The sequence below is a fragment of the Epinephelus moara genome, chromosome 16 (genome assembly GCF_006386435.1).
Source record: "Epinephelus moara isolate mb chromosome 16, YSFRI_EMoa_1.0, whole genome shotgun sequence".
Taxonomy (NCBI): Eukaryota; Metazoa; Chordata; class Actinopteri; order Perciformes; family Serranidae; genus Epinephelus; species Epinephelus moara.
The window spans coordinates 46,666,470-46,680,646 of NC_065521.1; the positions used below are offsets into that span (position 1 = coordinate 46,666,470).

Below are 14,177 nucleotides of genomic sequence, written 5' to 3' on the forward strand. Positions count from 1 at the left end.
TAGATAGATAGATAGATAGATAGATAGATAGATGGATGGATGGATGGATGGATGGATGGATGGATGGATGGGTAGATAGATAGAATAAAATAGACCATTACAAAGTTACTGTCAATACTCAAAAACAAGTTGAAGAAATTAAGTAAACGTACAGAAACCTTGTCACGTCTTTATCTTCCTCTAGATCGTCATGTTTGATCGTCTTCTATAAGTTTTTGCATTTTCACCCATTTTTTTTATATTTGATTAATCTGAAGTTGGATGTTTTGTAAAATGGCCACACTCTCCTGAGTCAGGTGTTCACATGGATTAAAGTTTTGTCTCTGTACCTCAGTTGTGTCTAACTTGTTTTGGACGGGTCCCAGCTGCTTCTCACGTCATACAGGTTATAAAGAGTAAATAAATAAATCACATGCAAATCAGACAAACACGACAGTTTCATCTTTCAGTGTGGTTCAGTATTAACCTTTACGCTGCTCCTGAAAGCGACAGCCCTTTGTAGTGACTTGATGCAGCTTTGCTGTAGCCATGTCTGCTACCTAACAGGAAGTGTGTGTTGCTAGGTAACTGTTTGCATGTTTATGGACACACATTAGTTCCTCCTGCACAGTTCCTACTATGTGCATGTCTACAAACTGGATGATAGCACTGTTGTCAGGGGCTACAGTAAAATATGCAAAGTGATCTTGCTTGATAAAGCCGTACTGTGTGGCCACATATGATTTGGAAAACAAACCGCGGCTGTATAAAGTTGCTCTGTTGGCCACTGGGCCGGACTTTGGACGGGCCTGCTGTACAGAAACAGGAAGCATGTTGACATGTTGAGCCTAGCTTAGCACAAAGACAGCAGTGTTTGCAGAGACAGCACAGTTACAGAACATGGAAGCTTTTAAATCAGCCCTCGAAACCAACTTCAACAGGAAAGCTTTGTTTACATCCATTGTTTGTCTCGTCTCTTTCCATCTTATATTATTTAACACGACAATGTTTAATCTGGTGTTCAATGTTTTATTTGTCTTCATTTATGTTTTTGCTCTTTTCATCTCGATAGTTTAAACCATCTTGTTCTGTAAACACTGCTATAAAAATTAAGTTTATTATAAATATTCTTGCTCACTGGCAAAAACACTGCAGAGAATAAGACGTGGCACATTTTTACATCAGGGTTTGGTGTTGTGATTAATTCAGCTTGTATTGTATTGGCATGTGTCATATATTATAAAATCTAAATATAGCAGCTAGGCTAACAGTTTCTGCCTCTTTGTGCTAAGCTAGGCTAATCACATCCTGGATGTATCTTTACACTGGACACAGTGAGATGAAAACTTATCATGTGACTGTGGAGCAGACAGAGAACACGAGGACGTCACTGAATGTCGGAGTCTTCCTTTAATCAATGACGACGGCTTTTCTCTGTTCACATATGTTTCTCTGAAGGACTTGACGTTCACGTCACTCTGGGACGCTCTCAGTTACTGACCAAAGATGGCTGATGTTGGTCGTCATGGTGACTGATGTCACTGTAGAGCAGATGGACGTCTGATAGTTCAGTGTGACACAGACCAAATGATGAAGGGTAAAGAAAGAACGGACAGTGAATTATGGCCTTTTTTTATCTTCCCAGGAAGCAAAACAAAAAGTTAAGTTGTGAAAGGTTTAGTGAGGTCACAGAGATTCTGTTGGATGTAGGTTAGTCTCTACTGTCCGCTGGGAGCTGAGCTATTATAGGATCAATTAGACTGACAGGGACGCACTCACACAGGAAGAGGAAATAACCTGTTGAATATAAAGACACAACACTGCAGTAAATACAGCCTCTGGACTCTTTTCATATACATGGATCAGCCCAGTTCAAAGGAGGGGTTCAGTTTTGTTGTTGTTGTTGTTGTTGTTGTTTGGAATCTGTCTCAATACAATACTCACAAAACATTACAGTTTTAACTTTAACATTTACTAATCTATTAAAAACTTGGACCTAAACCCAACTTACTGACACACCAATCTGTGACCCAAACTGAACTGCTTTAGCCATTAAATTGACCTGTTAGCTAACTCTTTCAGCTGCTGAACTGGCCTGTTCTCTTTTAGCTACTCTTTATAACTTTTAAAACTGATCTGCTACTGTTAGCTAGCATTAACAACAGGTTTTTAGCTGCTAAAGCAACCTGTTAGCTAACTCCTTCAGCTGCTAAATTGACCTGTTAGCTATTTTAGCTGCTGAGCTGACTTATTAGTGTTAGCATACTTTAACTAAAGGTTTTTAACTGCTAAACTGACCTGTTAGCTAACTATTTAGCTGCTAAATTGAGTCATTACTTAGCTAACCTGAAGTAAATATTTTTAGCTCTAAACTGACTTGTTACAAACCTCAACTAAATGTTTTTAGCTAAAGTGACCAGTTAGCTGACACTTTTTGCTGCTAACCTGATTTGCTAGCTAACTATTATAGCTGCTAAACTGACTCATTACTTAGCTAACCTAAATGTTTTTAGCTGCTAAAATAATTTGCTAGCTAACTCTTTGAGCTGCTAATCTGACCTGTTAGCTAAGTTGGAACAAAGGTTGTTAGTTGCTAAACTGGCCTGTTAACCAGTGCCGTGCAGACACATTTTGGGGGGGCAGGTGCTTGAATGAAAAAAGAGTAACTTTTCTTAAAATTAATTGTAGAAAATAAAGTTTCATACAGCAGCTCATCTTTTACTCGTACTATATTTTATTTAATACACTCACACTTATGTGGATGTTTAATACTCAACAGATTTCTACAAAATCATCAGTTCACTCAGACGATATTTGTTCATTCAAAATCATTAAATCTTTATTTAAAAACTAAACGACCCTTCAAACTACAGATCAGACCTCCAGTTCAGGAGGAGTCTCCCTGCACCTCCTCAGACTGTTGTTTCTCAGATCCACCCTGAACACATGCAGTGATGTAAAGTACAGTGCTTCAGTACAATTTTTAGGTGCTTGTACTTTGCATGAGTATTTTTGCTAATACTTGTACTTCACTACATTCCCAAGTAGTGTTGGCACGATACCAAAATCTTTGTTTCGGTACCAATACCAATATGAATTTCGATACTTTTCGATACTCTTTGGTACTTTTCCTAAGGAAAAGTCCTTTTGGATACAAACCTTTAGAACAATAAATAGTAGGGGTGTAACGGTACCAAAAAAATCATGGTTCGGTCAGTACCTCAGTACAGACGTCACGGTTTGGTAACTCAAATGTTCCACCGTACCTCAGTACAGACGTCACGGTTTGGTAACTCAAATGTTCCACCAAGTTTGTGTTGTCTCGTGTATTCTCCCTTTGCGAGGCAGACTTTCTCTTGTCTTTTTTCATGTGCGCCAGCTGCGAATGTTGATACAGGTGTTGTCATACACACCACTTGTGCAATCTGTGCTCCAATAGGAACAAGAAAGGCGTTTGTGTGCATAACTGAGTAAAATAAATTAACTAAATTAATGAATTGAATCAATTTCAAAGTACTGGTATTTTTCAAATGCAGTATAGTACTGTTTGGAATACTCTAGTACCACGGTACTATTTTAGTACCGGTATACCGTGCAACACTATTCCCAAGGTCAATATTGTACTTTTTACTGCACTGCATGATACAACTTAGTATATTCAATAAATCCATCAGGATGTAGGATTAATATAAAACTTTATTCATCCCCAGGGGAAATTCACAAGACACACAACAGGATATAAAGTCAAAATGAAATGAGCTTCACCTTTACCAGCTGCAACATTAAAGTGATGAACACATGAATGCATCAATAATTATACTGAGGGTTATCAATTGAACTGAGGATTGAGTCCACGGGCCAAACTAAAATATAAAATAAGAAAAGGAATAGAAAAAAGAAAAAACTTTCCAGAAGAGCATTTATCCAGTCAGAGGCCAGATATCACCACCTGGGATCTGTCTGTGCACGTGTCTGATCTCAGCAACAAACATGGAGAATAAACAAGTTTAAAAATTAAATATAACCCAGTTTCCTTTAAATGACGTCTGTGGATTTGAGCTGACACAGCTCAGCAGTGGCTCCGTGACAGTAAAGATAAAGTCCAGCATAGAGAGGCTGAGTGAACGTGGTCTGGACTCTGTGGAGGAGACTCATGGTGTCAGAGACGCTGTAGAAGGACAGAATACCTGCACTGTGATCCAGGTACACTCCTACTCTGGAGGACCGAGGACCTGAGACGGGAGTTTGGACATTGTTGTACCAAAAGTTATAACTGTTATTGACACAATATAACGCCCAGGATTTGTCATTGAGTCCAAATAAAGATTCGTTGGGGCTCCCTGTTCTGCTGATATTTGTGTATGTGACTGCTACAAAAACTCCTGTCCCTCTCCACTCCACCTCCCAGTAACACCGTCCAGTCAGACTCTCTCTGCTCAGGACCTGAGGCCAGATGGTGAATCTGTCCAGGTGATCAGAATAAGACTGTCGTTGACTTGTTCGTGTTGCTTTCCTGTTCCCCTCAGATAATATCAGCTGTGTGTACGCTGTGTTTGGATCCAGTGTGATGTGACGTGAGTATCTGAAGAACTCAGCTCTGGTCTTGGGCTCTGGTTCTGACAGTGAAACATCCACTTCAGTCCCTGTCAGTGAGACGTTTGTCCATGTGTCCCTCAGAGCGTCCTGTAGTTTATCTCTGACTCCTGACACAGCTGCTGTCACGTCCTCAAAGTAGCGGCGAGGACGGATGTTGATGCTGGATGAGTGTGTGGCTTCACTGAGTGCTGACAGTGAGGGGTAGTTGTGTAGAAACTGGTTGTGATCCTCTGTGTGTGAGAGCTGCTTCAGCTCAGCGTCTTTCCTCTTCAGCTCAGTGATCTCCTGCTCCAGCTTCTCCTGAAGCTCTTTGACTCGACTCACTTCAGTTTCCTGCTGCCATCTGAGCTGCTGCTTCACATCAGAGCGTCTTTTCTCCATGAGACGGATCAGCTCAGTGAAGATCTTCTCACTGTGCTCCACTGCTTTATCAGCAGAGCGACTGATAGCCTCCACCTCCTGTTGGAGCAGCTTCACATCTTTCTCTGTGTCCTGGATTCTCTGCTGGATGTTTTGTCGACTCCCCTCCAGCTCTCTCTGCCTCTCAGTCCTTTCTGCTGCAGCTGACACTGTGTCGTGGCCTTTATGTTCATCCACAGAGCAGAGATAACAGATACACTGCTGATCAGTGCGGCAGAACATCTTCATCACCTCATCATGACGAGAGCAGATGTTCTCCTGCAGCTTCTTGGAGGGCTCCACCAGCTTGTGTTTCTGTAATGGAGCCGAGTCACGATGAGGCTGGAGGTGTTTCTCACAGTAAGAGGCCACACACTGCAGACAGGACTTGAAGGCTTTCAGTTTCCTCCCAGTGCAGACATCACAGGCCACATCTTCAGCTCCAGCATAGCAGTGATCAGCAGGAGCAGCTTGGAGTCCAGTCTTCTTCAGTTCCTCCACCAAATCTGCTAACATGGTGCTTTTCATCAGGACAGGCCTCGGTGTGAATCTCTGCCTACACTGAGGGCAGCTGTAGATTCCCCTCTCATCCTCTCCATCCCAGAAGCTTTGAATACAGTTGATGCAGTAGCTGTGTCCACAGGGAAGAGTCCCCGGATCCTTCAGTAGATCCACACAGATAGGACAAGAGATTCTTTTTGGGTCCAGCTGAACTCCCTGCTGCGCCATTTCACCTCTCAGTGCCAACGTCTGTCTGAGTTTCACTTTGTAAAACTGAAACCACTTTGAGCTGTGATCTGAACAACATGTGTGTGTGCAGCCTGTCAGCTCTGTCACGTCACCACCATGTTGGTTACACCCATCGACACAGTGCAGAAGTGAGGGGGAGGGACCGGGGTGGAGCTGTACGAAGAGGAGGGAGGGCTGACCAAGCTTTTCTACATTCCAGGAAGAGGAGCGGTGTGAGAGACATTGTGTTTATAATAGAACTCATTTCTAATTTAAAAACTCTGCTCACGTCAGATTTTAAGAGGTAAACTCTTCTCAGAACCAAATTGTTCACAGACACTCCCCAGTTTGAGATGACTTAGTTTTCCTGTCATTAAGTTTAATCTGACTATTTATTGCTTACAATGAATTAAATACAGCACACGATGAAAGACATAAATCAGTCACAGCTGTGAAGGCAATGAAAGTCCAATACTGTAGCAAATCACAATTAAACAGTATTATGTGATTAAGAACAGGTGAGCAGATGAATGAGAGTCAGGTGACTGTGACAGGAGGCGGAGTCTGAGGGCAGAGAGGCAGCATGGGAAAAGAAGGACTGAGGACTTTATGACACAGGTATCCAACTGCAAGTCTTTTTATTTTATAAGCTAAGCTGACCTGATAGATAACTTGATCCAAAGAGTTTTACCCATTAAACCGACCTGTTAGCTGAGGTTATCATGTTATTAACTGATCAGTTAGCAAACTCAAACATAATGCTTTTACCACGTAGCCTTACTGACCTGTTAGCTAACCTAAACCCAACAGCTTTTACTATGAAACTGACCTGTTAACCAACGTTTTTAGCTGCTAAACCCGCTGGCTAATTTGAAACAGTTTTTTAAGGTGCTGATTGACCTGTTAGCTAAGCTAAACTTAAGCTAAATCCAGCTATTTTTACCACTAAATTGACCTGTTGAGTAATTTTTCAGTGACTAAACTGACCTGTCAGCTTAGTTGAACATAATGCTTTTACCACGTACGTAGCCTAACTGACCCGTTGACTAACTTTTATAGTTTCTAAACCCCTTAACTAACTCAGATCTAAGCTTTTTACTGCTAAACTGACCTGTTAGCTAACCTGAACCCTACTGTTGTAGCTGCTGTATTGATCCGTTAGCCAACTTGAACTAAAGGTTTTTACTGCTCAGCTGACCTGTTAGACAAACAAAAGTGTTCCTACTAAACTGGACTCTTTTAAACCACAGAAAGCTACACTGAAACCTCAGCAAACCACAATTGGACAATTCAGCTTTTCCATATGACAATAATTTAATTTAATTTTAAAGCCTAATTTTCTGACACATTTTAAATATTGTGGTTTGGAAATTATATTTTATATATATGTGGTTACAGCTTTGGCTAATTTTGCTAACTTTGATGAGAATTTTTGGGTCTTGGATAAAGTCATGAATAAGAGCTTGCAGAGAAATACTTAGCAGTAGATTAGTGCCAGCGTTTGATATTGAACTAGAATAATACTGAGTCAGTTTATGACATCCAATTTTGAACCTACTGAACAGCTGCAATCAACTGAAATTTGTTTAAAAGGAAGGGAGCTAAAGAACTGAGATCCTTAAAGATGAACTGAGAAATATTTTTAATGTGGACACTCCCCACCCTGACAGCTGCTAACCATGGTGTTCATCAGGTGGTGTTACCTGATGAATGCAGCCTCAGTGTCGGGGCTGTTTTCTTCTTCCTCCAAAAGTCACAGTGAAACTTTACAAGCTATGAAGCACCAGGTCCATAAACTGCAGGCTAATGAGGCTGATGTTCCAGTGGTACTGTGAGTTAACAGCTGGCAGATGCTCCAGTCGGCTGTCTGCCCATCACAGCTTCATTCATTTACATTTATATCTACATTTACATTCTGAGCTGTACTCACAGGGCCGACAGCAGCTCTGTGGCTGCCGCTCTGTTCCCACAGCACCAGGAGATGGAGTTAGGATGTTTATGAGTTTGTCCTTCATTTGTTTTTTGGGTTATTACCTCACCTATTAATTTGAGTCAGTCATCTGCATATGGAGAGTTTCGGATATGGAACTTCTGAGTTGACTGTTGCTGCTTATAGATAAGATTTTCTCAAACAAACAAGCCTCAAAACTCATATTGTACACCGTTAAAGTCCAATAAGTAGCCCTGGCTATTATTGCTTAAGTTACTGGACTCAACAGGGGACAGGCAAGTTAAGCTTAAGTGTTAGCTAACCTCAGCTCAAGTGTTTAAGCTGCTAACCTAAACTGTTAGCTAACCTTAGCTTGACTGTTTTAGCTGTTAACCTATACTGTTAGCTAACCTCAGCTCAAGTGTTTAAGCTGCTAACCTAAACTGTTAGTTAACCTTAGCTTGACTGTTTTAGCTGTTAACCTATACTGTTAGCTAACCTCAGCTCAAGTGTTTAAGCTGCTAACCTAAACTGTTAGCTAACCTTAGCTTGGCTGTTTTAGCTGTTAACCTATACTGTTAGCTAGGGTGACCACATTTTGATTTCCAAAAAAGAGGACACTCGGCCAGCCACGACATAGCCTACTTAAATGATACTCGCAGTTTACTCAAAGATGCCTTATAATTTTAATAGGCCTATAGTCTATTTAAAGTTTATATGTATGGATAGAAAATAGGGGACATACACACACTAGAGTGTGGCGATCCGAGCCCGACGGTACTTGACGGGTCGGGCCGGGTTTGGTCAGAAATGTATAAATTGTATTCGGGCTCGGGTCGGATTCGGTCAGCTTTCAGTGTAAAAATAAATTAAATTCTATTGTCTGTCCTGTCTATTGCTTGGGCACTGTTATTTACTTGACAACACCTGAACATAACACACACAGACACACATTGGCTGTTTGTTTCTACCTCTCTCCTCTCTGGACGTCTCGGACCTCCAGCCGCCCGCCTCCGCCTTGATTAAATGCTGAAAATAAAATAAAAGAGTGAGACAGGTTTTTCCTATTTTATATTATTTTGTTTTATTTCTCCCTCTCCTCTCGCTAGAAGCGTCGGACCTCCCGCCGCCCGTTCCCGCCGCCCGCTCCCGTCTCAAACATGGAGGTCTCCCTCTCCGCAGCTGAGCACCCACGGCGCACGCCCGGCCTGGTAAATAGCCTGTAACCACTGTGTGACAAACTCAGTGCTTTAGTAGGCCTAATTAAATAATGTTGGGCCGGTCGGGTTTTGACAGAAATATGCGCCTGTGCCGTCAAGGGATGTCTGAGATAAAAGAACAACTAAAGTCATACTGTTTCAGCAGGTAAAGTGACCCATCGGCTAACTGCAAACTGACCTGTTTTAGCTGCTAGATCAGTTAGATAACTTGACCTGTTAGCTAACATCTCGTCAGCTGTAGCTTAGCTGTCGAACTGAAGCACTAGCTAAATTGACCTGTTAACATAAACCCAACTGTTTAAACCACTACATCGATCCTTTAGATAACCTGACAAAAACAGTTAGCTAAACCAGCTACAACAAGCTTCCATAAACTAAACTGTTTTAGCTGCTAAAATGACCTGTTAGCTAATCTGAACCAAACTACTTTGGCTGAACGGGAACTGCCCATTGGTTCGACATCCCATTGTTCCGACCATATTAAACTGATTTTTCTGAAGTCCGTTCCGAAATCATCATGATGCCCTGTGGTTAAGGTCTGGTTAGGTTTAGGCACAAAAACCACTTGGTTAGGGTCAGGAAAAGATCATGGTGTGGGTTAAAATGAAAAAGAAAGTGACAAACTCTGCTCCGCCTCAAGCCGGTCGCGGCGCACCATACGGCCGCCGCGAGCCGTTCAGCACCGCGGACAGTCGGACTAATGGGTTGTCGAACCAATGGGCTGTCGAACCAATGACATGGACCCTGGCTGAACTGACCTGTTAGCTAACTTGAATGAAACAAAAATGCCACTTTAGCAGCTTAAAGTCATGCGTTGAACTGAGTCAAGCTGTTTTAACTGCTCATCAGACCATTAGCTAACCTGAACCGAACTGTAGCCTTTAAAATGACCAATAAGCTAACCTGAATAGAACTGTTTAGCATTAGCTAACAGGTTTTAGCTGCTAAATTGGACTGACTTGAACCAAATTGTTACGTCAGCAAATAAACTGTTACAGACTTTTTTTTTGTGTGTGACTTAATTTTAAAAACATCTTAATATATCTAACCTCTTTTGTCTTTTTCTGTAAACTGGATATTTAACATATTTTTGATGGGCAGGCCGACATAACTTTATTAATGTTTTTTTTTTGTTTATTTAGTTTAGTTTTGTTGTTGCTCTTTGTAAGGCACCTTTGAATATCCAGAAAAGCGCCATATAAATCAAATGTAGTATTATTATTGTCATTATTATTACATATTAGTGATTTAAAATATAAGTTTTGTTTTTTTATTATTTATGCCCATGAAAGGCAACTGATGTCATAAATTTAGCTAATTTTACCATCTCTGTAGCCTGACAAAAGAAGCCTGACTAACTGAGGAGAGCTTGGAGAGAAATAAAAGAAGTAAAATGTTGGGTAAAGTGTCGAGGTCAAGATTTAGGTCCAGTTGATGTTCAGGGTGGATTTAGTTAGTGATCCAGCACAGATTCATCCCGGCTGTTTGGCCGCAGTCTGACATCTCCGTCGATTCTTCTGAGCGCTTTTTGCCAACAATTACAGATGACTTCTGTTCCACTCGGCCCGCTCTGTTATCTCCATTGATCTGCTCACTGCTGCCAATATCGCTCCCGGCTGAGGACGCCGGAGGTCCAGTAAAACTGACCTGAGTGCTGTCATCACACACACAGCTCCCACAGACCCAACACACTCATTCAGCAAATTACTGTCACACACACTCAGGCTCAGTATCACAGTAAATTAAAACGAAGGGGACGATTAGGTTTCAGAGAATCACACCGGTGGTTGTGCATGTATTATCCCGTTAGCTTAACTGCTCATGACTTGTACTGAGGGAGGGAGGAAATAAATAACATTCATTCTCGTTACTGTGACAGTCGTGTTTTTCTCTTTTTTTAAGCAGTTTTACTTGTACTTGAATATTTTTTATCTCACAAGCTTAATGTGAAGTTGCTTCTGTTACAGAGTGAAGATGTACCTTTAACAAGTTTTGTAAAAAGTCTTTCAAGCAGTTTTTACATTTTTCCTTCAAGGCAGCCGTTGGTTTGTTCTCCAGGGGTGACGCTTTTCTGTAGGTCGACCCTGAACTCAGCATCGCCCTGAATCCCTCGTCAAAAACCCATTTGATTTTGGATTATTGTAGAAAATAAACTCTGTGACAAACAAATGTTTATAAAACACGTTTTGTTCAGTAAGATAATCTTCACAAACACACACCTCTTTATGATTTTTGAAGCTGAATGCGATCACCAGAAGTGTAAAGCTAACGTTAGGCTATAAACATCATCACTACGGTCTAGAGATACACTGATTTATCGGCTGAACATTGGTATCAGCTGATATTTCCCCCGGCCTATAAGCAAACAAAAGAATGTTCGGCGATGGCAGTGGCCGATGTTTCCTCCCCTCACTTTGCAAGAAGTAGAGCTCCAGACTAACGTTGGGATGAACGGAGATCTTCCCTGGGACGCTGTCAGGACAGAAGGACGCAGTAAACTCACTGTCAACACGTCAGAGAACGCAGCCTGTTATTGTTTCCCTGATGATGTTACATTGTGAACAACAAATCTGTGATGACATCAGCAGGAGGAGATTTAATTAACGTTAGCTGTTAGCAGCTAGTCAAAGTTAGCAGCTAGTTAATGTTAGCTGTTAGCAGTTAGCACCCAGTTAAAGTTAGCTGTTAGCAGAACCAGCAGCTAGTTAACATTAGCCGTTAGCAGGCAGTTAATGTCAGCTGAGAGCAGCTAGCAGCTAGTTAACATTAGCTGTTAGCAGCTAGTTAACATTTTCTGTTAGCAGAGCAGCTAGTTAACATTAGCTGTTAGCAGCTAGTTAACATTTTCTGTTAGCAGCTAGTTAACATTTGCTGTTAGCAGCTAGTTAACATTAGCTGTTAGCAGCTAGTTAACATTAGCTGTTAGCAGCTAGTTAACATTTTCTGTTAGCAGCTAGTTAACATTAGCTGTTAGCAGCTAGTTAACATTAGCTGTTAGCAGCTAGTTAACATTTGCTGTTAGCAGCTAGTTAACATTAGCTGTAAGCAGCCAGTGGCCACAACTAACAGGTTGCATTGAGCCACATTATGATGCGTTCAAGCTTTATTCAGTAGAAATGAGCGTTAGGCGATGGTAAATTATAACGTTCTGATGATGCGTTCAATGTAATCTTGTTAAATGTAGCACCAAATGACCTAGGCTGCCCCTAGGCTAAAAAGGTCTTGGCCTGTATGGGGTGCACTCAGAGGTCACCTTGAAACTGTGATTTTTTTTTTTTAATCATGTAGATTTTTTTTGTGTCCCTGGAACAAAGTGGGAACAAATAACAACAAAAAAACCCATCAACAAATAAAAGCTTCGGTATCGGCCAAACAGTTTTTTTAAACATTGGTATCGACCCAGAGTTTCACTATAAGTGCGTCACTGTTTGTGTTGATGTTGAGATCATGTGGGTGGACGGGTGAGGGTTCAGAGGCTCAGCGGCACACAGAGTAAAATGATGTGAGATGTTCAGTTTGCAGGACGACAGTTTCTGTGATGTTATTCAGAGTATTAATGTATAAAATGTTCAGAGAGCTTATGGAGGATTTAGATCAGATCTGTCAACAGAGAACACTCCCTGTAAAATAAATGAACGTATTTAAATCTAATGCATAATGTTTATAAATGTATTTAACAGCATGAATTTATTTTCAGAAGACAGAAACTGGACAGTCAGCAGCTCTGACGGCCGGCTCTTAATGACAGGAGATTCATTATGAAACACGTGTGCACAGGACGACGCTGCACTGCTGTGAAATTAGCTTCACAGTAGAAAAAAAGTAAATTACCTCTCAGATATTCTGATATGAGCGTTAGCGCAGCCGACGGGGTCGTGGCCTTATTTTCTGAAGGACTCAGACATAATCCACCGCAGCAGGTAGAGCTGCACTTCATTACCTTATATCTGATCCACTGTACAGTCCCAAAGCATTTACATATTTAAATATAAAGAGTTTAATTCCACCGTGAGACGGACGGCGCTCCAGAGAGGGGAGAAAGTGAAGGGAATAATTTCATCACCAGGAAAGTTAAAGAGATAATTCACACACTGAAGGTGCAGACATTTTTAAAGTTAAGTAATAATAACTGTGACACATCAGACTGTGTTTGATATCAACTGTATATGAGCCTGTGGTTTAATTATTGAACATCACATCACAAATCTGTGAGCGTCTTCTGTGTCCCAAGAGTATAAATTACGAGCAGCTGCTTCCAGATGTGTCATCAGCTGCAGTGATACATAAAGATAACTGAAGCTTCAGTAAAGTGTGTCTGAGCAGAATCACACAAACCGTCCTGGCCTCCTGCCTGCTCCCTAATGTCCTCCTCCTCCTCCTCTTCCTCGTCTCTCTACCTGTGATTTATGGCTCTATACGATGAAAGGTGAAGGCTGCATGAGGCAACAACCAGCAACCTGTGCGTGTGTGTGTGTGTGTGTGTGTGTGTGTGTGTGTGTGTGTGTGTGTGTGTGTGTGTGCATGCAGACAGTAATATCTTGTGCAGCAGTTCGACCCTCTCAGAGATCAGAATCTGAATCTTTAAAAACAAACTGTTCCTGTTACAGAGCAGAACATTTTATTTATGTCTTGATGTCTTTTTGTCTGAATGTGTTGTAACATTATCTGTTTATATTCAGCCTCTTCTCCTGATGTGTGGACACCAGTCTTTAGTCTGTACCATCTGTAATGTTTGGTTTTTACTGTGTGTGTATTTTTTTATTATTGATTGAGCTGCTGTAATGCCTCCATGTTGGAGACACATCAGGTCCGTCCGTCTCAGTCTTGTGAATGAAATATCTTAAAAACAATGGGATGGTATTTCCTCAAATTTTGGCACAAACTTGTTGGATGGGTCCAACAACCACCGACTTTCACCCAGGAGGCCGGTGTTCACTTCCTGTAAGATTGTAANATTGAGCTGCTGTAATGCCTCCATGTTGGAGACACATCAGGTCCGTCCGTCTCAGTCTTGTGAATGAAATATCTTAAAAACAATGGGATGGTATTTCCTCAAATTTTGGCACAAACTTGTTGGATGGGTCCAACAACCACCGACTTTCACCCAGGAGGCCGGAGTTCACTTCCTGTAAGATTGTAAAGCCAAACCCTGTTCTTTTTCATAAACCCAACCACGTGTGTGTGTTGGCTAAACGTAACCACGTGTGTGTGTCGGCTAAACGTAACCACGTGTGTGTGTGTTGGCTAAACGTAACCACGTGTGTGTGTGTCGGCTAAACATAACCACGTGTGTGTGTTGGCTAAACGTAACCACGTGTGTGTGT

General features: G+C 41.5%; 2 protein-coding genes across 2 annotated transcripts in view; one reads left to right on the forward strand and one right to left on the reverse strand.

The window, feature by feature from the left end:
• kcnd1 (potassium voltage-gated channel, Shal-related subfamily, member 1) overlaps positions 1-14,177 on the forward strand; it is a 96,488-nt gene that overhangs the window by 73,870 nt on the left and 8,441 nt on the right. The gene's annotated exons all lie outside the window — the stretch shown is intronic.
• LOC126402471 (tripartite motif-containing protein 16-like) lies at positions 4,000-5,718 on the reverse strand. Its single transcript, XM_050064490.1, has one exon. It carries the CDS (start codon positions 5,701-5,703, stop codon positions 4,015-4,017), a length of 1,689 nt encoding a protein of 562 aa, XP_049920447.1. The 5' UTR covers positions 5,704-5,718; the 3' UTR covers positions 4,000-4,014.

Coding starts and splice junctions, on each gene's coding strand:
- LOC126402471 (XM_050064490.1), bottom strand. CDS start 5,703: ATGGCGCAGCAGGGAGTTCAGCTGGACCCAAAAAGAATCTCTTGTCCT.